This window comes from Cavia porcellus, unplaced genomic scaffold (assembly GCF_034190915.1).
Source record: "Cavia porcellus strain 051 isolate PalLab524CR breed Dunkin Hartley unplaced genomic scaffold, mCavPor4.1 scaffold_16, whole genome shotgun sequence".
Classification (NCBI taxonomy): domain Eukaryota; kingdom Metazoa; phylum Chordata; class Mammalia; order Rodentia; family Caviidae; genus Cavia; species Cavia porcellus.
In genome coordinates this window covers 31,737,554-31,764,464 of record NW_026947499.1, presented here as the reverse complement: position 1 = coordinate 31,764,464, position 26,911 = coordinate 31,737,554, and the positions used below count along the sequence as shown (strand labels likewise).

At 53.1% G+C, this 26,911-nt stretch overlaps 3 protein-coding genes across 7 annotated transcripts; all 3 read right to left on the bottom strand.

Moving 5' to 3' along the window:
- Window positions 1-1,967: 1,967 nt before the first annotated feature.
- Pigq (phosphatidylinositol glycan anchor biosynthesis class Q) lies at window positions 1,968-17,579 on the bottom strand. 5 transcript variants are annotated; one of them, XM_063226202.1, is made up of 11 exons: window positions 17,560-17,579; window positions 11,628-12,326; window positions 9,185-9,316; window positions 8,949-9,069; window positions 6,929-7,055; window positions 6,498-6,651; window positions 6,243-6,354; window positions 5,747-5,827; window positions 5,092-5,206; window positions 3,872-3,933; window positions 1,968-2,898 (listed from the first exon to the last, which is right to left on the bottom strand). In XM_063226202.1, the coding sequence occupies exons 2-11, from the start codon at window positions 12,314-12,316 to the stop codon at window positions 2,746-2,748; spliced, it is 1,746 nt and encodes a 581-aa protein (XP_063082272.1). In that variant the 5' UTR covers window positions 12,317-12,326; window positions 17,560-17,579; the 3' UTR covers window positions 1,968-2,745. The 5 variants fall into 5 exon arrangements, 3 of the variants coding, with proteins under 3 accessions (XP_063082272.1, XP_003478461.1, XP_063082273.1); XM_003478413.5 differs by lacking the exon at window positions 17,560-17,579 and adding an exon at window positions 16,509-16,728; XR_010039772.1 differs by lacking the exons at window positions 1,968-2,898; window positions 17,560-17,579 and adding an exon at window positions 16,509-16,738 and having other exon boundaries at window positions 5,092-5,335.
- Window positions 17,580-17,606: 27 nt separating this feature from the next.
- Window positions 17,607-20,477, bottom strand: Nhlrc4 (NHL repeat containing 4). Its single transcript, XM_023560774.2, has 2 exons — window positions 19,713-20,477; window positions 17,607-19,060 (listed from the first exon to the last, which is right to left on the bottom strand). Exon 2 carries the CDS (start codon window positions 18,605-18,607, stop codon window positions 18,101-18,103), a length of 507 nt encoding a protein of 168 aa, XP_023416542.1. The 5' UTR covers window positions 18,608-19,060; window positions 19,713-20,477; the 3' UTR covers window positions 17,607-18,100.
- An 819-nt stretch (window positions 20,478-21,296) lies between these two features.
- On the bottom strand, window positions 21,297-26,407 carry Prr35 (proline rich 35). Its single transcript, XM_023560819.2, has 3 exons — window positions 25,931-26,407; window positions 22,533-23,638; window positions 21,297-22,111 (listed from the first exon to the last, which is right to left on the bottom strand). Exons 2-3 carry the CDS (start codon window positions 23,597-23,599, stop codon window positions 21,478-21,480), a joined length of 1,701 nt encoding a protein of 566 aa, XP_023416587.1. The 5' UTR covers window positions 23,600-23,638; window positions 25,931-26,407; the 3' UTR covers window positions 21,297-21,477.
- Window positions 26,408-26,911: the final 504 nt, after the last annotated feature.

Genomic DNA, 26,911 nt, shown 5'->3' with positions numbered 1-26,911 from the left:
TTGGTCACAAGGATTAATAACAAATCTGACATTAGAGAGGTTGAACAACTGTTGGACAGCTGTCCTTACAGAAGTATTTTTGGTATAAAGTAAGGTTTTGATGAACTTTGTGCAGTTGTGGCTCTGGCAATCTTGTGTGATAATTACTAGCTGGGGTAATCATTTGTGAAAACCTTACTGTAGGAACCCAAAAGGGGAAAGAGGTCTGCTTGGTGGAGGTGTTGGCCTCCCATGCAGTTGCAAGTAATATATTGGGTTCCACTGAGTCTGGGCCAGGGGCCCAGGAGGAATGGAGAGGACACCCTTACCTGTTACTGAAGGGCCTTGGGCCAAGGGCAAAGCAGGCAAACACTTCCACTTGGAAGTTCCAGGTCAGCCCCATCCTGGGTGCCTCCCTGCAGGGCTGTGTAGGCTTGAGCAACATCTGGTGGACCCGAGTCTTCCCTGTGGACCCATGTCCATTGGTTCTGAGCAAGGACTAAGGCCAAGATTCTGATAGCTTTTGTTAAAGGGGGTGGGGAAAAAAAGGAAGGTCTGGAAGTTTGTCCCTTCCCTCCAGAATACCTGATGTGGTTTGAACATGTTCCCCAAGATTTCATGTGTTAGAAACCTAATCCTACTCAGGATAAACTAGAGTCACTTATAGAAAAATGACGTACCTTGAGACCATAATGCTAAGCAAAATAAATCAGAGACAGAAGCACTTGGGAGGCTGAACAAGGAGGCTTACTGCCAGTTTGAGGCCAGCCCAGGACACAAATTGAATTCAAAGTGAGCCTGAACTACATCTCAAGAAACCAAAACAACAAATTAAAACAAGGGAAGGCACTCTGCAGAGGGAAGCCTGGCAGACAGCTGCCCTGGCCAAGAGGTCAAATTGATAATATCTAGAATAGACAAATGGGCCTTGCATGGCTCCCAAGATGATGCCAAGGACAGCAGCATTTACATGCTGTCCTGCAACCAACACAAGCAGCGGTATCGCACGAAAATCAGACCAACCCATATAAGGTACATTCCTCAGCAGATGGCATCTCAGTGGCTGCAAATAGCTGGTGTGACTGGTATACCATCAGCTGGCTCTGGTATCAGGCCTGGGTTGGACCTTGGAGAGTAGGGAGGCAGCCTATCACTATGCACAGAAGATGACAGCTGGCAGGTAAGCCCCAAGGTAGGGCCACATAGAGCAGTGGGCTGAACTGAGGGACAGGATGCTTACCTGGTGAGAACTCCAGGAGGAGGGGTGAAGGGGAAGGGACAGGCAGCTAGATGAGTAGGGGTGGCAAAACAGCAAAGAGGTGTGCAGGCAAGATGTGTGGCAGCTCATGTGTGACTTAGCTCCAGTTTTTGATTGTTATGAAGCCCAGGTCAGAAGTCTCTGCACTTGGGGCTAGGAGCTAGACATGGTATCCAACTGGAAGGCAGCCCTCAGCAATGCAGGTGTCAGGCTACTGTCAGCAGACTCTGAGTGGGCACAGTTCCACAAGAGGCTCTTTGGTGCTTTCCAGCCATACTCCACTGGGGAGAGACCAAGGCCAAGGAGCTGCTCATGGACCTCTCTGGTTTCTACCTCCTCTCCATAAGCAGGACTGCAGGTAGGAGGCCCCTAGGGCTCCTGGAGGCTGCAGGATAGGTAAAGTCAGCTCAGTTCAGGGAGTTCTTTGCCCTTATGGAGTCAAAATACATACTAGAACCAAGGATGGCTTACCCTCTGCCTTGCTAAGCACCCCTGTCCCAGATGGTAGCCCTGTATGCTAGGTGAGGCTGTGAGGAGCCATCTACTTGGGCTACGATTTAAAGAGCATGTACACACACACACACACAAAAAAAAAAAAAAAAGAGCATGTACACACTCCCCACTTACCAGCACTGTGCACAGGTGTTCAAACAGGAAGCAGGGCATAGCAATCACCTCAGAGCAAACCTTAGTACTGTATACATGGCAATGACAAAGGCCAAACTAGTACTCCAAACACATGTGAAGTTTTATTATAACAAAAGAAGAAGGTAGGTCAGGACCCATCCCAGCTGACATCCTTCACTGGGTGCTTTAAAATTGATGTGGCCTGAAGCAGAGGTGTGGGCAGCAGAGAAGCCAAGGTGGACAGTCCTGAGTGCCCCAAAGATGGGCAGGGCTTGCTGCCCCCTCCTGGGCCCTCAATCACTGCCTGCTGACTGACAACCAGGTAGAAAGCCATGACCACCTTCTCAGGGACACGCATACTATGGGAGAACTGTGGGTCCTCCAGCTACTCACCAGGGAGCCCCAGTAGACAAGCCCTGCTCAATTCAGGGTGTATGGCCTCTGGTTCCCTGGGATTGGGTGTCAAGAGCTGCTCCAACACCTCCCCACCAGAGGTAGGGGACATTCTGCTACAGCAACTGGAAGATACCAATAACCCAGGAGTGCATCCCAAAAGGCATCCCTCCACCTACCACTAGGGGACAGCCACAGGGACCTGCCAGCACACTTGAGGCAAACCTGAGGGTTTCTGGGGATAGGGCAGAGTGTGGTAACCACAGCAGATCAGAGGCAGGTCCCAAGGCCAATGGTGCTAGAGAGAGATGGAGTGTGGCAGTAGGTTGCCTGGCTTGCCCTGATCAGGCCCCAGAATCAGGATGGGAACTTGATACAAAGCCTGCCCACTCAGGTGCACATGGAGCCCAGTCTCAAGGTTGATGAACTCTGGCTGAGGTGTGACAATGGGCCATGCAGTGGTACTAGGAAGGCTACAGCCAGGGACCTCAGTCCTGCTTGTCCCCTCTCTGCTTCCAGGGGTAGATAAGCTCTCCAAAAAACAGCTTACGGCACAGGGAGCCCCAAGAGTACTTGGGGTGGCAGCCACAACTTGGTAGTCGATAGGTGCGTACCACACTGCTGTAGGGCAGAGGGTTTATCTGGAAGGACAGAATGGCAGTCAGCATGGTGATCAGGATGCTACAGCATGTCTGCAGAGAAAGGGCTAGGCTGCAGTCACTATGAACCTAGCTGGTCTTCTGGGAGGTCCCTGGGCTGAGAAACTGTGGGGCAGGGCCAGCCAGCCCAGACATGCCCTTGCCCATGACACAGCTAGCCAAACTCGGGGGGGGGGCACGTGAGGTGGGGTGGGAGCACCAGGTCCCTTAAGGATCGATATGCTTCTGTCTAGGATTCATTCAGCTCCCAGGAACCTCCTGAGTAGGAGAAGATCACAGAGCCCCTGGCTACCTTGACATCCAAGGCCTGATAGACTTGGCCCAAGAGGTAACCTGCAACCTGCTAAGGTATCCAAAGTCTTGTCCTGCTCCTTCCCAAAGGGACCAAGCACCCAAGATTGTTTAAAATGGAGTGGAACAGTCTGGGCCCAGTAGGAAATGCCTAGTGTCTTCTTTGCAAGTTGATTCTGTTTCACCAGGAACTTAAGCCCTATGGGGCCTAGGGCAGGAGGTTGAGACTTAGGGTAAAGTAGGTAGCCCAGGGTATCTAATTTGTGGTAAAAGAACACTGTCCATAGATTGGGCTAGACCTCAGCCAAACAAACCACCATGAGTGATCAGGAACATAGCTCAGCAGCACAGTGCTTGCCTAGCAAGCATGAGGTTGTGAGTTTGATTCCAGGTACCAAACAAAATAAAACAAAACAAAACATCAGCATGAGCACTAAGGCCCTGCAGGGGGCTCCAGGCATAATGGGTCATGGTGCCCAGAACCCTGGGAGCTTCCTCTGTGGAGTCTGCTCTTGAGCTTCACTGGGCCCCCTTTCTGCACCTGGCCCCAGACTGATATGTGCCTGCATCCCACACCAACTGACCCCAGATGTCCCCAAACACAGGCAGAGCAGTGGAAGGGGCTCCCACTCCAGGTATCAGTGAGGGGCATGAGAGGTCTCACCTGCATCAGGAGGCGGAGAGGCCTGCCTGCCTCGTGCTCTAGGATACGGAACTTCACGCCAGCTGCAAGAAGAGCAAGATAATGAAGGGGAGGGTGGCAGCCTTACTCAGTACTCACAGAGCCCTGCAGACAGCCCTTATTGTTGTGCTGCCAGTTAGCAGAGGGTGGTGTGGGCAGCAACTTCTGGCAGCAAAGGTCCCTTTCTCTGTAGCACCCAGGTGGTGGCAGGCCTGCCTGAGCATGCAGCAATCTCTGCCCCGTCCTTTCCATCTGCTTCGCTTGAGCTGGCTGCCTGGGCAACATCATGGCCTCTACAGCTCTGCAGCTCTGTGGAAATAGCTCTGTGCAAAAGTTCTTGATTCAACTGCCACTACAAGAAGGAAGGGAGGGAAGGAAGGAAAAGGAGTTGGGGTGTTCAGAAAAAGAGGAAACCTTGGTTCAAAGCTGAAAAACACATTCATATCCTATGGCTAGAGCTGGCTGAGAGAGGCACCTCAGCATGGGCATGGTCACCTTAGAATGGGTGCTAGACAGTGTTGTGCCAGGAAATTCTCAGGTCTCTTGCTGTGTCCTATCTTCTGAGCCAGAGGAGCTAACAAGCAGGGGCTTCATACCAAGCAACTTCCCCAGTCTTTTAAAAATTTTTATTTTGAGACAAAGTCTTGCTAAGTTGCCTGGACTGTACTCAAAGCCCCTGACCAGCAGGAACAGCCTCCCCTCAGGAACCAGTTTCAAACTGGTATCAGAGCACCCATGGGGGCAGCCTGCAGCAGGGATAGTAGGGAGATAGCTGGGGTAGGGGATGCCAATGATAAATAGTGCAGGACATTCCTGTCATAAAAGTCTAACCAGCCTGGTGAACCTCACCTAGCCTGCCCTCCAAGGCTAAGGTAGCCACATGGCTAACATAACCCATGTGAAGATGAACCTTCTCTGAGTCCTAGTCAGACAATACATAAGCTACAGTGGACAGATATATAACAAATCAGAGACATTACAGGAAGGGTACAACAAGAGCTGCCTTGACCCATAGCCTCAAGAAGTCCTTGACTCTGCCTTATGAGAGTCACCTGAGCCAGGAAGCTCTGCCTTCTCCAACCACCCATGCCACATCCCACTGCCTCCAGGCAGGTGACCAGTATAGCAGGCACTTCTGCAGGATCCAGTGTATATATGTTCCTACCTGCCAGGGGGCTGGCCGCCAAGCTTGCAGCACTTACCGGCAAGTCTGTAGGGCCGACAGAGTCGAAGGCCAAGTGAGTATAGAGGCAGGGAGTTGATGAGGTCCACAAGCAGATGGATCAAGCCCTGCACAGTAACCACCAGGAGCCGGAGCTGCAGCAGAGGCAATACTCAGGACCTCTGAACCAAGGCTGTGACCAAATCCTTGCTGAACATGCTTGCAAAGACAGCAGCTTGATGGGATCCTGGGCCATGGCCAAGGATGACCAGGGGTCATGGGCCCTGGGGAAAGCATGGAGAAGAGCAGAGAGCCTACCCTTGGTCCAGCTACCAAGAAGGCAGGGGGGAGATAATCAGCCCTCCCACCAGGTCAAAGACCATGAATCCCAAAGCCCTATATGCTGACACTGTTTACTTCCCACTCTCCACACTGCAGCACCCAGGACCTCCATGATCCTGCTGCCTACACTGCCCACCAAAGGTTCTGCTGGCCCTTGTACCCAGCCAAGTGCCCAAGGTAGGACTCCCCCAACCCATTCTAAGGCCCAATATATCCTGCCCAAAGTCCAAAATGGCCATGCTAACTTAGCCTGTAGAGGTAAGTGGCCTGGCCCACAGCTGCAGGGCTCCAGATGACGCTGGCAGTGACTACTTCAAGTACTGAAGGGCCTGGGACATGAATTTGTAGCTCACCAGGGTGAATACTAGGTAGTACAAGGCTGTGGTGGGTAGGAGAAAGACGAGGATGGTGAAGAGCAAGGTCCCAATGAAGAGCTGTGGGGAGAAGTGGTGGCACACCTGGTAACTTAAGGCTCTAGTGAGAGTGGCCCCTCTAGCAATGGCTAAACCCACTGCCCACCACAACACAGCCTGCTACTTTAGTTGGGACCTCTTGGTATCCAAGTAAACTCAGGAAAGCCTGCTCAGGCAAGTTTCCTAGTACCATAAGGGGTGCTCCTATGGGACTACTAGGCCTGTGGGGAGACCAGCCAGTGCAGTACATGGCCACAGACAGTATCAAAAGAAAGCTCTCTTGTGTCAGGTATGAGCAAACCAATGTACCAAACTAAAAAAGTTAGGACATGGGGCCTCAGGCCATGTGTCATAGAAGCAAGGTCTTCTATGGCTAGAGGAAAGTCTCTGTGTACCCCCCCCCCCCAGGCAAAGAGCAGTGGGTCAGCTACAGCACCTGGTCCAGGTCATAAGAACAGGAATCCACCCGCTGACGCAGCACATTCCACTTCTTCCCCCGGAACAGACGCCAGAGAGAAGATAGGCCACAGATCTTCAGGCAGTATAGCCTGCAGACATGGGCACCATAAGAACTATGCGTGGGCCTGAAGAGGGGATCCTTGGCTGGGCAAATTTGGAACACTCACTCATACCCCACCAGAGCCCATAATGCCCTGAGCCCAAAGTTTGCACACAGGACACACATGCTCACCGGGCACCGTAGACATAGAAGCAGTAGATGTGGAAGGTGAGGAGAGCAAGAATGTCCGACAGGATAGACAGGGCAACCGTCAGTCCCAGGCAGGCTGAGAGGCCCACATGCCACAGGATACGCTCGATGAAGGGAGACATGAGGTGGATATAGCCTGGTGGGACAGGGGTCAGCCCTGAGGAGTACAACTAAGGGTCCTGTGGCTCCCAGTTCCTTGCTAAACATGTTACTTGATGTTTATGAAACCACAAGCACATAAGCCACACCACTGACCCTGATGTTTGGCAAGGCATCTAGCCAAGCATGATGGCATGGGAGGTTAGGAAATGGAGCAGAAGGGACCAGTGGGGCCTTGCCACCCTTCTCAGTTGGGGCCTGGGTCCCTGGGGTGTGAAGCCCTGCCAACCCTCCAACCCCTATCAGGCACTCACTGATCCACAAGTGAATATGGTACAGGAAGAAGCGGCCCAGCACCTGGTCCAATGCCCGGTTCATTTTGAGTCCAGCAGGAGCACCCATCAGCCATTGCAGCAGATGCTGAAGCTCCTCAGCCACATGCTGCAGGAACATGGCAAGAGAAGGGATGGTGATGGTATTACTGTTATTGGAGGGATGGGCAGTCAGAATCAACATCAGCACCTCCTGAGATTTTTGTGATAGGCTTCCACCTTGGTTAGCCTGCCTAAGAAGGGCAAAGGCAGTCTATACTTCCTTCCTCCCAAGATCCAGATCCCCATATCCATGGATGGGCAGTTTCCCAAATTTGCCCAGTCAAGGAACCACCCTTTAGGCCCAAGCACAAAAACCTTGGCAGCTGACAGCTCCCCCTGGCTTCTTGGGCAGGTCCCTCCCACCTCACCCCTTTACCTCTGGACTCCAAAGGCCTCAGTGCCAAACCTGGACATGGCCAAGGCTGGACAGACCTGGCTTACCTCAAGCCCTACAAGGGAACTGTGGATCAAATATCCTATACCACCATCTATCACCACTTGGGCTACCCAGGGTATGTGACCTTGTGTGAGTAAGAGGACATCAACCCATCAGGGCCCAGAGCAACAGGCCGCAGCAATGGAGGACATGAGGCCCCAGAGGAAAGAAGAGGATCAAGTGAGGGCAAGAGACAGCACAATAACTTTGAGAAAAAGTAGCAAAGCCAGGTTCTGCTATCCAGGAGGACAATCAGTGTCTAGGTGCTGTAATGGCCACAGGAACCCTGGCTTTCCTTGCTGAGGCAAGGCTATAGGCAACACCTCTGTGCCCCAACCTAAAGGCCTCTCTTGATCTTGTGCTAAGACCTTGGCCATGTCAAGACTAGCAAGAAGGAAAGAGCATTCTTTATAAATAGAGCTTATTTATTATTTAAAGGATAAAAGCTTGGCAGCAGGGAGAGACTTTCATTTTCAATTAAATATTTATATTTTGAGCAACTTGACAGAAGGGATGTCTAGGACAAAGTTGGTTAAAAAGCAGAGTGTGGAAATACCTATGCCTCTCCCTACCCCAACCCCTCCTTCCTCCTAGATTGGCCTTGAGTCCCTATAGCTAACATGGAGCTGAAAGGCACTGGCTCCAACCCCCTAGAGTCCTGACCTGGCTATAAGCAGGCCCAGTGCACACCTACAGCCTGGACAAGGACAGGGCAGAGGCTGCACCCACAAGAAAGCCCCAAGAGGCCAAAAGGTAGGCAAAGGGCCAGAGGGAGCACCCTAAGCAAGAAGACATGTTCCTAATGGGAGAGACAATACTTTGGGTCAAGCAGCATGTAAACATAGGAGGTAGACAAGGACAGAAGAGGAGGGAAGTCCTTGCCCCTCACCAGGACATGCTGGTAAAGTTAGGAGCACACAAGACATTCCAGCACCTCTAGCTGTCAGCATGGGAATTATGTAACCAATGCCGGGCAGTATGACATGCCTTGGCAGACAGCCTTGAGTGGAAAGGTTTCCTGATGCTAATTTTGAAAGCACAGAGTCCAAAAGAGAAAACTGATCACAGGAGTAGGGGATCAATGGACAACCGCAATTTTGGGTCTGGATCTTCCTAAGAGCTTTAACCATAAGTATCCCCTGACAGGCCCCGTATGGTGATGTACACTTATAATCCTAGCACTTGGAAGGCTGAGGCAGGAGGATTACCAAGAGTTTGATGCCAGACTAACTTCACAGCCAGTCTACATAGTGAGATCCTATCTCAAAGAAAAGAAACAACAAAGCAAAAACCAAAACAAAACCATAAAAACAAGTGTCCTCAGACATATTCCTCTTCAGGAGGACAAGCAGGCACTTGCCAAGTGCTGTCCTGAGAGACACCAGTCCCAACAGTCCTCTACTCAGTGTCAAGGACAAGGGCTGTATCTGTAGGGTGAGGAGAGGGAAAAATTACTTCAGCTGACTTAAGGGATTCAGGTAGCTGAAGGAGAGGTCCCCCCTCAGGAAACCCCCGTATACTCACATCAGCCATGGGGATGAGGGCATCAGCCAACTGCCCAATCCGGTTATTGCTGTGAAGCCAGGACAGCAGAGTGAGGCCAAGGGCCACATCCAGGAGCATGGAGACTAGCATGTTGGCCTTTCTAGAAAAAAGGTCAGTAGCAGCCTAAGGATACTTAAGGAGGTAGGTACAGAGCAGGGGTAGGGAAGGGACTGGGCCCAGGTTGTTCTACTCTGTAAAGGAGCCACTGGCCATACCTCATCAACTGAGCAGGGCTCTGAGCCTTCTGAGTACTGAAGACAAGTGTGAGGTGCTCAAGCCGGTGATGGAGCTGCTCACAAGTGGAGAGCTTGCTGGCAATGAAGGGCAAAGGCCACAACTTCCACAGCCTGCAGGAGAGCATGAGCATTCATCAAGAGTTCCATCGGGGTTTTCCTTTCTAATGATGCATGCAAATGCAGGTGCAGAGAGGAAAGGCCAGAATCCAGTGGCTCCTGCAGAACTCAGCAGGGCTGGTGGCACCTCCAGGGCCCAGCCATGCTGAGCTCACCTTAATACAGCACCTGATCTCCTCACAAACCTCTGACCTCAATATACCTTAGTCTCCCAGTCATCCCAAATCTGAGATCAGTACAGTCACAAAAGTGGGAATCAGGTGGGCTGCCTATCTAGGACCTTGCTTTGCCTGCCAGATGGGGCCCAGGAGCCATGCTGAAGGTTTCCAGAACTAATCCAGCTTCCCAGTGAGACTAAGTTTCTCACTGTTGTAGCTTGGCATAACTGATGCCATCTTGAGCCCTGCATTTAACTAGTGCCCTATATTTGACCCAAAAAAATAAAAAATTACTCGGTACAAGTCCCATAAAAAAAGCAAAATGAGCTGTACCCACAAGAGAAAAATTAACTCGCTCAACAAAAGAAGCAAGATACAGGTGTCAACCAAAAAGTAATGTAAGATTCTAGCTAAATTGTTTCCAACAGGAAACAATTATTTGTGGTTCTCAGTTTTAAAAGCTCTATAACTTTCCAGTTTGGGTCACTCAGTGAGATTCTAAAACAAGGGTCCATGCTATTGGTCACTGACCTCAGCTAATTAAATTCCAAATTTACAATTTGGCTGCTTAGATTCTTACATTGTTTACAAACCCACTTCACTCACAAGGAAAAGGGAGCGTGGAAAAACTTTCACAGGCTCTCACATGTTAAAGGGAGAAGTCTGCAAGCAGAGGTAAAAGTGCCTGATGGCAACTCAACTGCATGCCCTCAGGTGGAGTTAGGAAGCAGCATCAGGCCAAGGGCCACATCCAGGAGCACATCCATGTTGGCCTTCCTGTAAAGAGGATCAGACAGGAGCCCATACCCCCTTCCAAAGCTCCTGATGCAAGGAAGGGCCCAAAGCACACCTAGAAAGTGCAGAGCTGCAACAAATCACATATCTAGAACCTGGAGAGATAGGAGGTCAAAGGTCTCTTTCTCAAGGAAGCAGTCTGAGACAAAAAAATGAAACAAGTTCCACCCTTCCTAACTGGCAAACAGGTGACCTCCTGCTGGCTACACAGAGACCTCACTAGTGTGATAATTTCTCGGGGGCTGTGGGTAAGCCTTGCATGGCTCAGGTCCTGACAATAATCCCAGGAGATACTTGGAAGAGGCACAAAGCTATGAAGGTTAGAGAGGCTTCACTCCCACAGTAACAGCCATGGCTCACGACCTGAGTGTCAGTGCCTATAATCACCAGTCAACAGCTAACATTTATTTGATGGGCTAATTAATACCTGGTACTCAATAGCAGCTCCAAACCCTTTCTTGGGTCCTTTGGCAAGACAATAAAAACTAAGGAACTGTACCTCAACACAGATACATCTAGTTAATTTCCAGGCTGTCATGAAGCCCCAAAGTGCATTCTTCACAAGATCCCCAATAACTCCCACATCTAAGGCATGTCCCCACAGAGCCACCGAGCCCTGGTAAGTGGGAAAGGCCAGTCTCCACACCTGTGTTGAGTCCCTGGATCAAAGGCAAAGGAGCAATCAAGGGTAAACCACAGCCGCTCCCTATGGGGTGACAGTCCCAGGGAAATGTCTTCTTAGGGAGAGAGGGAGGAAGGGGCTCCTAGGTTCTCTGCTCATAAGCCAGCAAACTCAGGGCCCTCAAGAGCTTTCACAAAATCATGGGCTGAGCCAGTGGGCCAGGAGCCTTGCTGGTGGTTCTGAAGAATGTGAAGTTGGGAACCACAACCCCAGGCCAATAGTGAGGGAATATCACCCTACAGCCTCAAGGAAGCTCTACCACTAGGGAGAGCTGTGGTGCCCAGAGGTCTGCTGTGTGGAGAGGTGGGGGCACAGGGAAGCAGGCAGGCCTATATGAGCTCTAGGCCAAAAAATTCCCAGATTTAAGGGACCTGAATCATCCACAGTTCACTCCATCCTCTTATCTGGTGGACTACAAATAGTCACTGAAGCTGCTGGAAACACTAGCTCTACTCCAGGAGCAACAGAATCGAAAACTGCAACTACTACTGGAATATACTCTGAGACGTCAGAGGAGGAAAGGTAAGACCAGTGCCAGGGCCTGTGGGGTTGCTGTTAGCCTCAGGAACCACCCATACGGGCTTCCATGTCCCTGTACACTGACGGGCAAGTCTATGACTCTCAGGGGCCCACGGTCTGCCCCTCCCTTCATGGCCCCAGTGGCACCTACCGGCAGGCACTTGCAGCTGAGACCAGTGACAGCAGGCAGGTCACTAGCAGGCAGACAGGCCCTGAAGCTTGCTTCGCCAGCTCCATAAAGATGCTGGCCTCCACACCTTCTGATTGCCAGTGGCTCAGCCTCACGGGGCCTTCATCGAACTGGTCTTTGCAGAATAGCACCTCACTGCGTGAAACTGTGTCAAAGATGGCAGCCAGGCCCTCTGAACTGGCTGTTGCATCTCTAGCCTGGCCATCAGGCAGGATTGTGGGTGGATGCAGGTAGGACAGGAGTACTTTACGCTGGTCATAGAAGATAAGAATGACATGATCCTCCCTGGAGACACCAGCGATGCCAGGCCCTTGGTGGTGGGTAGCCTTGCAGCTCCAGAACTTGCTGCCCCTTTCCCGGCACAGTTGTAGCCAAGGGTTGTGGGAGAAGATGGTACCCAGACCTTCCAGGAAGTGGCCCAGGCTCTCCTCAGACTCCTGCTGCCGGTGGCACCAGGTCCCCACCACAGCCAAACCCACCTGGCTGGCCTGCTGCACTTGGGCCAGGAGCTCCTTGACCTGGATGGGGATGAAGGGAAAGTGTACCACAGCCAAAACCACGGCACTGTTCTGCTCTGGAACCCAGCGTCCCACCAACAGGCCACTGTCTGCTGAGGTGCAGCATGTAGGAAAGAAGGCCTTGAGCACCATCCCAGCGACCCTGGAAGGGAGGGAAGAGGCAGGTTCAGAGCTCCTGCTGCTTGAAGGCTGGCAAGGCTGTGATCACAGTATGTGACAGGGAGTCCTGATGAATGCATCTGTTGGCCACAGGTTGGGGAGATCCAGTTTTTGGTTTGATTGTTGAGGCTGGTGAGCCTTGGCTGTCCATCTTATATAGGTCCTTCTCCTCCAAGGGCAGAATGAGCAGTGCCCCACAAGGCAGCTGCTGTGAGTGTCTTGGTAGGATGGTGATTCCTCCTATTTTAAGACAACCAGACTGGGGGGTGGGGATTTAGCTCAGCGGCATAAGCACCTGCCTTACAAGTAGGCGGTCGTGAGTTTGATCCCCGGTACCGATAAAAATGAAAAAGACAAAAAAAAAAAAAAAAAAAGACAACCAGATTGAAACAGTGCAAGGTGACATATCCTGAGAGACATCACCTGACGAAGGTTTGTGGGACTAAGCACATAGCTGTTTTGTTTGGTAGTAGGGACTGACCCTCACACATGCTAGACAAGTGTTCTACCACTGACCTATATCCCTGACTTTTTATTTTGAGATGGTATCCCTCTAAATTGCCCAGACTGGCCTGGAACTTTTGTTCTTTCTACCTTAGCTTCCTGAGTAACTGGGACTACAGATGTGTACCATTATAAGTTGGTGGGGTTTGTTGTTGTTGTTATTGTTTTGTCTTTTTGAGACAGGGTCTTGCTATGTAGGCTGGTCTAAAATTGGCAACAATCCTCCTGCCTCAGCCTTTTGAGTGCGGGGATTATAGGTATACGCCACTATACCAGCTAGCACAAGTTGTGTGTGTGTGTGTGTGTGTGATGTATTTAAGCAGGGTCTCACTATGCAGCTCAGGCTGATCTTGAGCTTACATTGCAGTCCAGGCTGGTCTCAAACTTGCAAAGATTCTCCTGCCTCAGCTTCTTAAGTGCTGGTTTTACAGGTATGCGTCACCACACCCAGCTAGCACAAGTTTTTAAAGAGCTCTGATTACAGAAGTTTGTGTCATACATTGAAGTATCTAGTCTCAACAAAATAGCACAAATTATAATTTTAACCAGAATTTACAGATTATATGCTTGTAACAGTTGGTACATTGTTTACAGTTGAGAAGTTTAGAAAATTAAACCACTCAGCAGGTGGCTAAGGTCCTCATTTTGCTTGCTCTTCTCCCCTTTCTGCTCCTGTTGCTTTTGCTGTCTTCCAAGCTAGGCCTTGAAGTGTTGCCTCTGTGCCATATCACCCTACCTTAGAGCCAGCTGATTACAGACTGAAACCTCCACAAACTGTGAACTAAATAAATCTTTACTTCCTTAATTTTGGGTATCAGGTATTTTGTTTGAGCAATGAGAAAAAAGTAACTAAAACAGTTCTTAAGAATATGTGTGTACACACGCGCATGTGTGTGTACATGTGTACACACGCGCGCGCATACACACACACACACACACACACACACACACACACACAAAGAATAAAAACACAAGCCAGGCATGGTGGTGTACTCCTGTAATCCCAGCACTTGGGAGGCTGAATCAAGAGGACTATTGCCCGTTTCAGACCAGCCTGGGCTACAAAGTGAGCCCAAGGCCAGCCTGTACTGCATAAAAAAAAACCCTGTCTCAAAAAGATAAAAACTACATACATATGTACACATTTAAAACAATCTTTTTTTTTTTTTAATCGGTACCAGGGATCGAACTCATGACTGCCTACTTGCAAGGTAGGCGCTTATGCCACTGAGCTAAATCCCCGGCTTAAAACAATCTTTTGGTTCAAAGGAAACCAGAAGAATGTACATACTGGCCACTGTGGGTTCTGGTGCAGCACCCCAGAAGGTAACTGGGGAAAAGCCAAGAGCCTGGACTTCTCCCTTCCTGAAGGAACTTCCTCCTCCACAGCAGGAAGGGCATCCACCTGTCACTGTAATCAGGAAATAAGCTCAACTATCATGAGTTTCTGCCCTCACTGTGACACTCATTCTACCTGCAGTGCCTCTGGGACCCCCAACAGCCATTTAGGAAAGGGCTTCAAGATGGGGAGCATTTTCCCTCTTCTAGGATGTATTTCTACAATCACAAAGCCATGCAGACATTGGGTGGGTGGGCATGGGACTTGGAAGTATGAGAAATGCTGTCATGTTCTCAGAGTGAAGTCTCCCACTAACTACCTCATTGTGGCCTTGAACAGCAAGCAAATGCCCAAGTAGCTGTAAGCACTAAATTCTGCAGGGCCCTGAGCCTTATCTTTCTCAGAAGCAAGCAGGCTGAGGATTATGTGTTTTGTTTCAGGTACGCCCTACTGAGTTGGGCAGGTTTTCTCTTTCTTCTACCCTGTAACAGGCCAACAGGAAGAACAACTTTGCTTGCAAGGTGTAGATGCCCACATTTATCTTCTTTGCCTCCATGAAGAACACAGCAGTCACCCAAGAAAAGTCCCCCAAGATGGAACACACCTCAGAGGGGAGGACACAAGTCTTGGTCTGAGCCTGGGAACTCAAGTCCAGTGTTCACCAGCCCCTTAGGGACAGACAGGGACACAGGTTGGGAAGGGACCTGATACAGACACAAATGCCAGAAGCTTAAGAGACCAGTGCCAGTAGTCCTATTTTCCTGCTGGTAGGCCAGACCAGTGGCTGGAAGGCCTAGGCCAGTGATGGTGAATCTTTTTGAGCTTGCAATGATACAAACAGCCTGTTGCATGTTGTAGGTTCATCAGCTTGGGAAGGAGGAGATTTCACAGCTATGAGTTCCAATTGTAAAGGCCAGCCACGAGTCAAGCTACTCCCAACTGCACCTTCCCCATAATGACCACAGAGGGTAGGCAACTGGTGAATGCCCACAAAGGAAAGCTTGATGCCCCAATTTTTCTTCCTGTCCCTTCTTCAGGGCTTCCCTCCAGAGGGTCATGAGGCACTTAGGGGCACTGTAGAAGGGGCAGAACAATTCATCTGTGGAGATATCAACATGTTTAGCTAGGTACTGCTACAAGAGACCACCCAGCACACGCCAAGCCTTTCAGCATCAGCCCTTCAGGACACACCAGCTCAGTAAAGACACTCTCATACCCTGTTGGTGAATACCTTTTCACAGGAACCAAGAAAAACATCATGACTATTATCTGAAGAGAAACATTCTGATCTAATAATAAACATGTTCTGTGGAGAGGAGTTGGTTATTTGGCTAAATTCAGCAATTGTACACACGCTATTTGTGTGCTTGCTTTGTGTGTAATATGCTTTATCTACAAAGCTTAAAAGCAAAACAAAACAAGAAGCTTCTCATGTCTAAGAAACGATTTGGAGGCAAGATGTTGATGTTAGAGGATGAGTGGTGGTGAGAGACTTCAACAGATTAGGAGGCAAATTCTCATCCTCATTCCCACCTCAGCCTCTGGAAGTGACCGAAGTGCAAAAAAGTGCAGCCGCTCACCAGGCTGCAGGGTATCCAGCAGCTAGAAAAAGATGAAACACCAGGCAATCGATAGTAGAGAAGGTGTAAGATGAGAGAAAAGAGGTAGAAACCTGGGTAATGTGACCACCTTTAAAGACGGTGATTAAAAAACGTCCAGAGCCTGGAAAGGAATAAGACAGCTTCCCATAAAACAGCCCTAAAAGGTCAGGCAAAGAGGTCTCCTGACAACCTTACACAGAATTTCAATCAAAGTGCATCGCATAAAGCAGAAGTACTAATCCATCCTCCAGTACATGAATAGGTTTGGGGCCCAATTAGCACAGGCCAGGGACACAGCCTGAAATCCCCCTCTGTGAAGCCTCAGAAAGTTTCATTTTTACCCTATGTTGTTTGTTTAAACATGCACACGCGCGCGTGCAACTTTCTTTCCTTCTGTAAACAGTGCTTTTCTCTCTCATTTCAGAAGGGTGGAAGTGAGGCCATTTCTGCCCTTTTCTGTGGTCAAGGACAAGTGCCCGGAACAAGCCAGTCCCACAGACACCCGTGACGTTGTAAGGGTCCAGGTGGGCTCAGGGTGGGCAGGTCATAGAAACCCGCCAGGTTGCCTTAGCCTCAGGGTGGCGGGACGACCCCACTTTGCAGGCAAGGAAAACAGACCCCAAAGGCCAGAGACTGGCGCGGCCGCAGAGACTGGATAACCCACCTCATCCTCACTGAGAACTCCGGCCGCTCCCCCACGCCAGCCCATCCCCGTGCTCACCGACTGGTCCGCCAGGCTGCGTCTCCGGAGGAGGGTGAGGGATTGGGATTCAGCACCGTGTTAAGCGATCCTGGGCGGACTAAAGGTGCTAGGAGCCTCTAGGGTCGCCGCGTCCCCTCTGCAGGACACGAGCTTCATTTCCGCCCGCTCAGAGCGTTGCCGCGCGACGGTCCTACCCTCAAAGACGCCCGGGCTGCCCGCACACCGCTCACCTAGTGTTCCGTACGCGCAGAGGCCATTCCCTCCCCCCATCTTTGCAGAACTACTAGATTTGTTCCCTTTTCCCAAGGTGAAAAGGCCCTCAGGCCCGGCGTGGGATTTCAGAAGAGCTGGCCCCAGCCCCAACCAGTGCCCTCCCACTTTGTCCGCCCAGGGGCTGGGTCAGACCACTCCAGGGTCCCTGTACTAGGTACTTACACCTGATCTAGGGCTGATGGGTACTATTGGGGAGGTCACACACAGAGCCTGGACCCTGCTGAAGGAAAAAAACGTCCCCACAGTGAGGACAGTAACTGACATTTATTGAGCCCTGGAGGCAGGCCCTAATGCATGAAGTTTTTTTGTTTTTTTGTTTTTTAACCTCTGCCCATTTAATCCCCCACCTAGGCCACAACCTAGTGAGAGAACCAAGAATGGCAATGACCTAAAATACACATCCTAATGACCTGGGGCCAGATAAAGGTCACCTCACAACCTGTCGTGGCAAGACTGCTCCCTCCTCTATGAAACTCCTACCTGGGCCCAGATTCACTGAATAACTCCACCCCTACACACACACTGCTTTCAGGTCCCATTTCCCCCATTTAAGAGGGAAGGGCAAGGCTTTTTTTGTTTTGTTTTGTTTTGTTTTGTTTTAATTTTAGCTGCAGGAGTCTGTCATCAGAGACAGGAGGATACCACCCTGAACACTTCCAGCACTCCAACCTTCCCATGACTTTGGAGCTATTTGAACATGTTTGCAAAAGAAAAATTGAAGACTCACACAGTCTTCAAAGTAGTTCCATGTCCCAGGATACCTCCAGACCTGACCCTCTGTTCCGCTTCTCCTTACCTCTGGTGGGCCCAGAAAAGCTGCTGAAGGCTCAGAAGAGTAGATGCTTCTGAGACTAGGTGACCCTGATGGGCCCCACCCCTGCCCCAAGCCACCCAGCCCAGCCCCACCCTGTGTGCAAGCTTCTGATTAGGAGGCTGGGGCTGGGCCCGGCAGGAGATCTTGCTAGGTATGTGCTGGCTGGCAGCCCATCATGCAAAGGGATGTATAGATCAGCCGCCCGTCCCAGGGCTCAGGCTTCTGGGACCTGAGCCAGTAGAACCAAGGCGCTTGAGTAGACATAGGAACAAAGAACAGAGGGCCAGGGGGCACGATGAGCAGGGATGTGGAAAGGTCCAGCTTTGGAGTACTGAAGGAGAGCCACCTGACTCATAGCTCTCTAAGAGAAAGATACAAGACCACACCAGAGTCAGGTACATTGGGTCTCAGAGTCAGAAGCATGGCCAGGAGCCTCAGAGGAACCACTGATCTCCTGTGGGGTGGTTTATGAGGCTAGAGGCTGACCAGGATAGTGAGGGGTGCTTTCATCAGTGTCCATCAATCAGTCCAGTTCTCCGAGGTACTGGTACACTTTGATGCAGTTGTCTCCAGCATCTGCCACCACGAGCCGGCCTTCAGGTACACAGGCCACACTCAAAGGCCGCTTTAGTCCCTCCAACAGCAGGCAGACGGGTGGCCCAGCCCGGGGAAACAGGATCACCTGGTGCCTCTGCTTATCAGCCACAATGATGTTGCCCTCTGAGTCAGAGCACACACCTGCAGGGTGACCAAAGCTATGACCTGTTAGGGTACCCAGGGAGCCCAGGGGCTGGCAGGCACTGCCAAACAGCCGCACATCCCCAAACTCCTCGCTCACAGCGAGGCCACCTTCAGGCCCTGGACCTACCCAGCAAGGGCCCTCCAGACCCAGCACTGAGGACAGGGCTTGTGGCTCCCAGGTAGGGCCCAACTTGAAGATGTGCACAGCCCCAATCACATAGTCCGCTACCAGGAAGCGGCCAAGGGCATCCACAGCTAGCCCTCGGGGGGATGGAAAAGTCCCCACCATCACCCAATGGCTCTGTGGCTCCCGGGCAGTGTGCTCCAGAGCATGGACAGCTCCATGAACAAGGTCACTGACCACCACAAGCCCTGAAGCTGTCACAGCCACATCCTCTGGAACAAAGGCCCTGGCCCTTGGTGTGTGGCAGGGCAGGTGGCAGATGGATCGTCCCTCCAGGTCCAGCACATAGACGCAGGGTGCTGCCCCAGCCGTCAGGAAAAGCAGGCCATCTGAGGAGCAGTGTAAGCCTCGAGGCCTACCTTCAGCCCCTGCAGGGACCAAGATTTGCCCAAGCAGCCGGGGCTGCTGGGAACAAGTAGGGTCTCCAGTGGAGTCCAGGGTGCAGTGCAGATTCCTGAGAGCAGCTGGCCAGTGTGGGGGGCAAGAGGCCAGAGAATCAGGGACAGGAGACCAAAGAGAAGGCAGGTGGGCAGAGTCACAGTGTTAGCTTCTTTAAAGCTGCAAGAGAAGGGCCAGGGATTTAGCTCAGTGGCATAAGTGCCTGCCTGGCAAGCACAAGGTTGTGTTCAATACCTGGTACAACAAACAAACAAAAAACAGCAAGAGAGATAGAATGAGGCATAGCAATGCATGCCTGTAATTATAGCTATTTAGGAGGCTGAGGCAGGAAGATGGCAAGTTTTGAGACTAGTTAGGCAACTGAGCAAGACCCTGTCTCAAAACACAAAATAAAAACAGTTGGAATCTCTTGCCTATTATGCCTGCCCCTGGACTCAATCCTCAGGGATGGGATGGGGGAGGGAGAGCTAGCAAGCGAGAGAGACTCCTGAGTGTAGGAGCCCCAAGCACATAGTCTGTTACCAAGAAGTTTCTTATATGTGTGTGCCACAATGCCCTGTTCCTGCAAGGTTTTCTAAGCCCCAAATGAGCCCACAGCTATCACAATATCCTGAGTCGGGAGTGAGGAGTGATAGATAAGCACCATCTCTCACACTGTCCACAGGACCTCTTCCCTCTTGGAAGTAGCCTAAGCCCCTACTGGTCATCCTCACACTTGGGAGACTTCTGACTCCTGATGAGTGAAGTGGGGTTCCTTCCCAGGGCTCTCCTCCTGCCCCTTCCAGAGATGCACTGCCAGGGAGTCCCATACCTGGGGCCAGGCTCCCTGCTCCTGCTCTACAACAGTTCTGCTCCAGCTCCACAGCAGTTCTGTTCCTGCTCAACCTCTGTTGTTGGAGACCAGGTCCTGTAGGGGGAGGGGGGCACAGGGCAGGTTGCCTGCAGGGACAAGTCTGTAGGCAGGGGAGGCTACTTCTGTTGTTGGAGACCAGGGCCTGTGCAGGGGAAGTGGGGATGGCTGAGCTGAGAGGGAGGTTTTCCTTGTAGGAATAAGCCGGTGGGACGGGGAACAGTCCAGGTCTGCCCTACTGCAAGAGGAAGGGGGGAGGGGTGGAGGAGCAACCAAAGAAGCGATTTCTTTTCTTGCCTCAGGCTTCAGTAGGCCTCACTCTCCCTGGACATTCTTCCCTCTGGCCCTGCATGGCTGGTTGCCTCTTAGCTAGACCTCTCCTCTCTAGGACACCCACGGACACACGGGGGCAGCCCCAGACCACAGCCCCCAAGCAATGACATTTTGGCGGAGACTTGGGGAATGTGACCTGCTGGCTAGGTCACTCTCTTGCCATCTCCAGCAGGAGGGCAGGTTGGTCCTGTCTACATTCTTGTGAAGCTGGCAATGCAGCTCCCAGCACAAGAAGTCAGGGTACAACACATACCTGGGGTGCCAAAGGATGAGTATGCCTCAGACTCAGGATTTGGGGTTCCTTGAGTACCTTCTGGCTCTCCTACAGCCTCTGGTACCCCTCCAGAAAGCCTCCAGAGGAGACTGCAGAACTGGTATCTGTCAGTCCTAGTCTGTAACCCACAGGATCCTATGCCTGGTCACCCAGTGCCCTGGCTCTGGACATCACCTGTAACGCCTCATGGTGGGGTGGCCAGCTGATGCTATCACCAAGTGACCGCAGTTAATGGGGCAGCTGAAGGTCCTGCTTGGACTGGCCCCAGCCCGGCCAGCCTAGCCCCAACTTGGACATCCAGGTGCAGGCAGGAACAGCGCCTCCTCTGAGGACAACCTCCACTGCGGGGGCCATTCCTGGGTGGGCAAGATGTGGTCCAGCTTCCCAGGAAAAGAAGGTATTAGCTGAGGTTCCAGGACCCTTGGTTCCCCTCCCTAACCACTCCCACCCCCTCCTGTGGAAGGCCAAGCCTGGCCGCATTGGGAAGGAGGCAGCGAGCTGTGAAGGCCACTGATGCCTATCATGGCTGCAGGGGCTGGCAGGGCCTACAGGGGGCCATGCAGGGGGGAGCAGTCTTAAGCTACAGAATGCAGGAGGCACACATAACCAACCACAAGAGAAGCTGGGGCTAGGATGGCCTGGGCAGGTTGGGGGTCAGCAGATACTCAGATCCCTGTCCACCTTTGATGCACCAAAAACCAGGACAAATCATCTGAGCTGCCCCAGAGCACACACATGCCTCTCTTGGCTCTGTCCCCTGCTGATGCCCCCACCACATCCCAGGCCTCAGCCCCAGAGGAGGGCCCTGTCCCAGGCAGAAGTCCAACAGGGAGGCCAAGGGACACTGCCCACCAGAGGCCTAGGCCAGGAACATTTTCTTGGAGTGTACCATTATTCCTGCTGGAAAAGAAAGAAAGGAAGGCAGTCCAGACAGGGTATTTGAAGGTGACTTCCACTTTAATGTTCACAACGGTGATCAATAAATAACCATGACCCAACTATTCCCATGTGGCCCCAGAAACAAGCCTCACCATGGGCTTTGGGGTCTGTCCACATGCATGCTGAGGTTGGAGTGGGGCTGGGATTATGGAGCAGAGTCAGTGCACTAAGGGGCTATGATCAGACCTCAGTACTTGGGGGACTCTGAAGGCCAGGGACATCCTTAGGGGTCTGGGAGCCCCCAGCCCTGATACAGGTCCCCCAGCCACTGCCAGGAATGACAGGCTCCTCAGGGCCCTGGAGAGGCAGGCCAGGGGGTGGGACACTAGAGTCAGCCTCACACTTGGTGGTGTGGGCAGAGAAGGGCTGAGGCGCTGCAGGGCCCAGCATGCTGGGGGTCCCTGAGGGCCCCCTGGCCAGTGTGGGTCCCAGTTCAGGTAGTCCCCAGGCCCCTGCTGTGGCCTCAGGTCCCTTGGTGGCCACTCGTTTCACAGAGAGGTCCAGGGGCATATCTGGTGGCTGTGCTGCTTGTGCCAGGGCCTGGTGAATGGTTAGCAGCTCACGGCGGATCTTACCCAATTGTTCCCGAAGAGGTCGAGGGACCAGGTCTCCAGCTGGGGCCAGCTGCCCCAGGCATTGCTCCACCCTGGCATAGTCACCCAGGGCCCGGGTCAGGTCCTTTCTCACAGGTCCTGGGCTGCCCAGCACCAGGCCCTGTGGCTGCTGGGTGAGGGGGACCTCTAGGCCTGGGGCCTCAGGATCACTCAGCTCCTTGTTTTCAGGCCAGAGCATCAGGGAAGAGCCAGACGACAAGCTGGAGGGTAGAAGGTAGGCTGTAACCCATACAATGCCCACTGCAACACCCCCAACCCCTGCTCCCTGTGTTCTTTGTTGTTGTTTTTCAGACAGGGTGTCACTGTACAGTTCAGGCTGACCTTAAACTCACTATGTAGCCCAGGCTGACCTCAAACTTGCAGTGATCCTCCTGCCTCAGTCTCCTAATTGCTGGGATTACAGGTGTGCACAACCACGCCCAGCTCCCTGTGTCTTTTGCCCAGTCTGTCACATAGAGGGAAAGAGAATGGGGTCTGCCAAGGACAGACAAGCCACTCTCAGTTCCTTTCTATGACCTGGAGCTCTTACTTCCAGTGAGTGAGCTCAGAACAGGGTCCAGCCCCCCATCCAGCCCTGCCTTGACCTCTCTACTCCCAGAACCCAGAGTCCATGACACCCACCTGCTCTGGGAATGGCACTTTGCCAGGTTTGAGGTCTTCTGGAGCCCCAGCCTGCTCCCTGGAGGCAGCCTCCTCTGGTGGTCACTCTGTACAGCTCCCTCAAGATCTCCCTCTTGTCCTGGGTCCCCGGGGGTGCTGTGGACCCAGGCCCCAGCCAGCCCTGGAATGGGCAGCTTCAGCAGCTCAGGAGCCAGAGTCCCATGGGGTCCTTTGGGGGACACAGAAGGCTTGGCCTGGGCTACCCTGCCTGGGGGCAGCCCTACTCTGTGCTCCAGCAGTAGTGGGTAATATAGGCGGGGGGCCAGGGCCTGGCGCTCAGCAGGGTGCTGGGATGGCATGGCAGTAGCTGGGGGCAGCAGGGGGCTGGCTGAGGCTAGGAAGGGCAGATGAGCAGCAGCAGCCAGTGAGGGCCCCAGGTAGGAGAAGAGACCTGGGCTGAGAGGGTAGTTGACACCCAGTAGAGACAGATGGAGGCTGTGGGCTTCAGGGAAGTCGCCTGGAGGAGGAGGCGGGTAGCAGGGGATACTGGTCTCAGGACCTGCTGAGGTCATAGCCCCCACAGCTCCCAGGGTCGTGCTCCTTGGGCCACCCCCCAGCCCTGGCTTCCATGACTCTACCAGGAGCCCAGCAGGACCTGGACCCTTTTGGGAGGCCCTGGTCAAAGGGGGCAGTGGCCCTGGTGACCCTTCAATCCCAGGGTTGGGGACCCCACCACAGTGGTGCTGGGAGAGGTTTTCAGTCACAATATTGGGCACAGAGGGCTGGGTGCCAGGGCCTGGAGGATCCCTGGGGCAGTCAGGAGTGGGCACCCGGGGTCTAGGAGAGGGGGGTGCACGGCGGCATGTCCAGTCAGGGGAGTCCAACAGCAGCGAGAGAGAGTCTTTGCAGAGACTGTACTTCATGTGGTTGTATAGGTGTGATTTCTCTAGGCAGGTGAAGGGGCACTGAAAACACTTGTAGTTGTATGGCTTGCCCCAGGGCCGAGGGATGTAATGTGGTTTCTTGGGCTTCCGTGACCGCACTCTGGCTCCTGTGCCCACACGGCATGATCCTGCTTCTCGAGACATGGCAGGCTGCTAGTGGGCAGGTCCAGGTACCATGGCCACCTGTCGACAGGGGACCACAGTCAGCACCAGGTCTCTTGGGCTCCTTGTCCCCTACATGGGACTCCCCTACTCCAGGGATAAGAGTTCAAGGAGCTCTGTTTGACTCTGCCTGTGACCTTGGCTTCTGCACTGCAGACTCCTTGACCCTGAACTCTTTTCTAGGTACTTTTCAGGTTAGCAAAGAAAAATGCAGAGTTCCTGCTCAAATCTGACCCAAGCACCAGATAATTTTCTAATGTATGTATCTGAAATGTAAATTCACTGGGCATCCTGTATTTACCAGTGACAATGTACAGATTCTTCCCCTGAGGACAGGCTGGCCCACAGGTCACTTCCTTGGATAGTCTCTGTCCAGGTCCTGTCCCTTATGCCATGTAGGTGCCCAGTACCTGATAAGTGACTGAAGAAAGCTGTAAGTGGCCAGGCCCTCTGCCCACCAAGGACTCCCATGCTTGCTGAGCCACCTACCCCCACTGGAGGCCAAGGTGAAAACCAATGAGACAGAAACCAGCAGAGGCTCTGATTGTGTTTGATTAACACTGAGTGTGCGTGTGTATGTATGTTTGTGTGTATTTGTGTGTGTGTGTGTGTGTGTGTGTGTGTGTGTGTGCTTGAGATTGCTCTAGTGTGGTTTCAGGTAGGCATGGGGTCTCGGAGGGGGTTGGCTTCACAGGGAGCCAGCCCAGGCTTGTGGGAGTGGACATCACAGCATGGCCCCATAGCACAGCCACCTGCTCAGCCCAGCTCCATCTGGGTGGCTTCAGGAAGGTCAGCGACCGAGCCTGCAGCAGCATGCTCAGCCAAGACCCTCTCTTTCCCACACCACACCACACGCCAGCTCGGGAGCCGCGCTACACTCCATCTGGGCCACCACCTGGGCTGTCCACTGCCCTGGCACTTGCGCCTACGTGGGGTGCGTGGCATGTGTGCACACAGGCATAAAAGGCTCTCCAGGAGCCCTGGTTCAGCAGCTCAAGAAGAAACCTCCTTGTGGCTGTGCCACCAAGCACAGAGGGACCTGGACATGCATGCCCACACACCCCATAACCAACTCACGTGGACACCACTTCTTGTGCATGACAACACACACATGTACACATGCACACAGCATTCACCCAAGGACACACAGATATGGTTGGAATTCACACAGTCACAGTTGCATCATAGATGTGGACACATGTGCACATAATAAATAGCCAGAGGGTTGAACTAGGGTTGGCTGGGTGGTTGCAGACTTCCTTTATATTCTTATCAATAGTTGGGGCTGGGGGTTTAGCTCAGCGGCATAAGCACCTGCCTTGCAAGCAGGCGGGCGTGAGTTCGATCCCCGGTACCGATAAAAATGAAAAAGACAAAAAAAATATATTCCTACCAATAGTCAATCCAGAGCAGATAGCTGCCTCTACTGCCACTGAACACCAAGTGGGTATCCCTGTCAGAGTGGAGAGGGGCCCTCCAAAGGGTCAGCATGTCCACGCCAAGGTATGAGAGTGGGAGAGGTGAGGCTGAAAGCGGCTGCAAGGTCCGAAGGAGTGGGCTGGCCCAGGAGACCCCACCTAGATTTGGTGGGTGCAGAAGCAGCCCTTCTCTCTGCCCTGTCCCCTACCAGATGTGGATGACAGATAGGCATGCATACACAGGCAACAGAGGCGGCTGTACCAGGCCATCGATCACCCAGCCCTGGGAGCCACACAGCTGTGCAAGCTGGTGCTGGCACCCCCCACCTCCGCCACAGGAACTAGGGGCTCCTCCTGGGCCCTCTGGACTCCAGAAGGCTCCTTCAGTGTTGGCCCTTCAGGTTAGGAACCGGTAAGGGGAAGTGACAGACACCATCTCATCAGGTGCTGACCCCAGGAGGACCCAGAGGAAACCCAACACTCACCTAGCACAGTGTACAGGGAAGGGAGACCACACCAACCACCCGTTGACGGCACACACAAAGACATATCACTGCCCTTCATCCGACTTGTGACTGACCAGGACATGCCCCCAGATGCACTGGCTGCATTCTCTGTCTGAGGGAAACCCTTGGCACTTGGCACCCCAGGGGGTCACGAGTAGATCACAGCCCACCCATCCTGCCTCCACTGGGACTCAAGAGCACCCCGCGCAGCTCCCACTTGGTTGAGGTGGGGCTGGTGCCCAGGTGCCCAGGTGGATCCGCTCGTGGAGTCAGGGCACTGGGGACGACCCCAACAGCTGAGCGGATCTACCTTTCTCGCGCCCCGTGCTCCAGTCCAGCCCTGGCTCCCAGCGCCTCAACTTCGTAGGAAGCACCGATGTCTGCCTTACCCGCGTCTGCCGAGCCAAGCCTGCGGCTCCCGCCAAGTCTATGAGAAGGAACGAACTTCCCGCGCTCACCCGTGGACGCCGCAGGGGAAACTGAGGTCAGATACTGGGAGCGGTTCGGGCGCACTGGCGTCTCCTCAAAGCGGCTGCCGCCGACTGCGTCCCCCCCCCCCCACGCCTGCTCGCCCACCGAAGTTGGCGGCGAAGCGCGCGCGTGCGCTACGGCGCGGGCTCCCGGGCGCAGCGACCTCCGACCCGGCTGGGGCGAGGGGAGGCGGCACAGTCCTTGCCCGTGCACTCGCCGGCCGGTTCGGGACAGAGTGCTGACCGTGGATGCCGCAGGGCCACTGAGTCGGGAGTGGCGCGCAGGTGCGAGCAAGTGGGGGGCGACGGGCACCGTCCCCGCCCCCGTTGCCTGCAGGCTGCCGCGGGGGTGCGCAGAGGCGCGCAGGTCTCCCGGGTCCCCACAATGGTGTGAGGGGGTGTCAGCGATCATCTGTCAGGGCTCTGGTCCGGACTGCTGTCTGCCCACCTAGCCGGGGCTGGGGCTGAGCCCAGGGACTGGTCTGCAGAGCTGTTCTGCAGGGACCAAGCACAAACCCAAGCTGCTTCCCTTCGGCTCTCTTGGGGCCGTGGACCCTGTACAGTTTGTCTCCAGACAGAAGGTGAAATAGCTCTGTGCTCCTGTGCCCTTGCTATCCTACTGATGGTCACTTTACCAGGCTGGACATCGTGTGTGGATGCCCCTTTCTTGGACGCAGCATCCCAATCCTCTCTCCCCAAAAGTGCCTGGGGGATGCAGTGCTGGACAAGTTTTTGTCTGTGATGTGAAGGAGCCTCTCTGCTCTTGGGAACTCTTGGGGGTGGGTGGTAAGAGGGCCAGGAAAGGTGAGGGAGGCACATCATGAATTTGGAAACGCCTTCCCCACCTTGTCTTCATAGCCAGAGCGGCTTTTAACCTGTCAAAACTCAAACATCTCAGGG

Coding starts and splice junctions, on each gene's coding strand:
- Pigq (XM_063226202.1), bottom strand. CDS start 12,316: ATGGTGCTCAAGGCCTTCTTTCCTACATGCTGCACCTCAGCAGACAGT. Junction 9,317..11,627: donor TCAGCTGCAAGTGCCTGCCG/GTAGGTGCCACT, acceptor GCTCTCCTGCAG/GCTGTGGAAGTTGTGGCCTT. Junction 6,355..6,497: donor TTCTATGTCTACGGTGCCCG/GTGAGCATGTGT, acceptor CCATGTCTGCAG/GCTATACTGCCTGAAGATCT.
- Nhlrc4 (XM_023560774.2), bottom strand. CDS start 18,607: ATGGTGGGGACTTTTCCATCCCCCCGAGGGCTAGCTGTGGATGCCCTT.
- Prr35 (XM_023560819.2), bottom strand. CDS start 23,599: ATGTCTCGAGAAGCAGGATCATGCCGTGTGGGCACAGGAGCCAGAGTG. Junction 22,112..22,532: donor AAGTGCCATTCCCAGAGCAG/GTGGGTGTCATG, acceptor TCTACCCTCCAG/CTTGTCGTCTGGCTCTTCCC.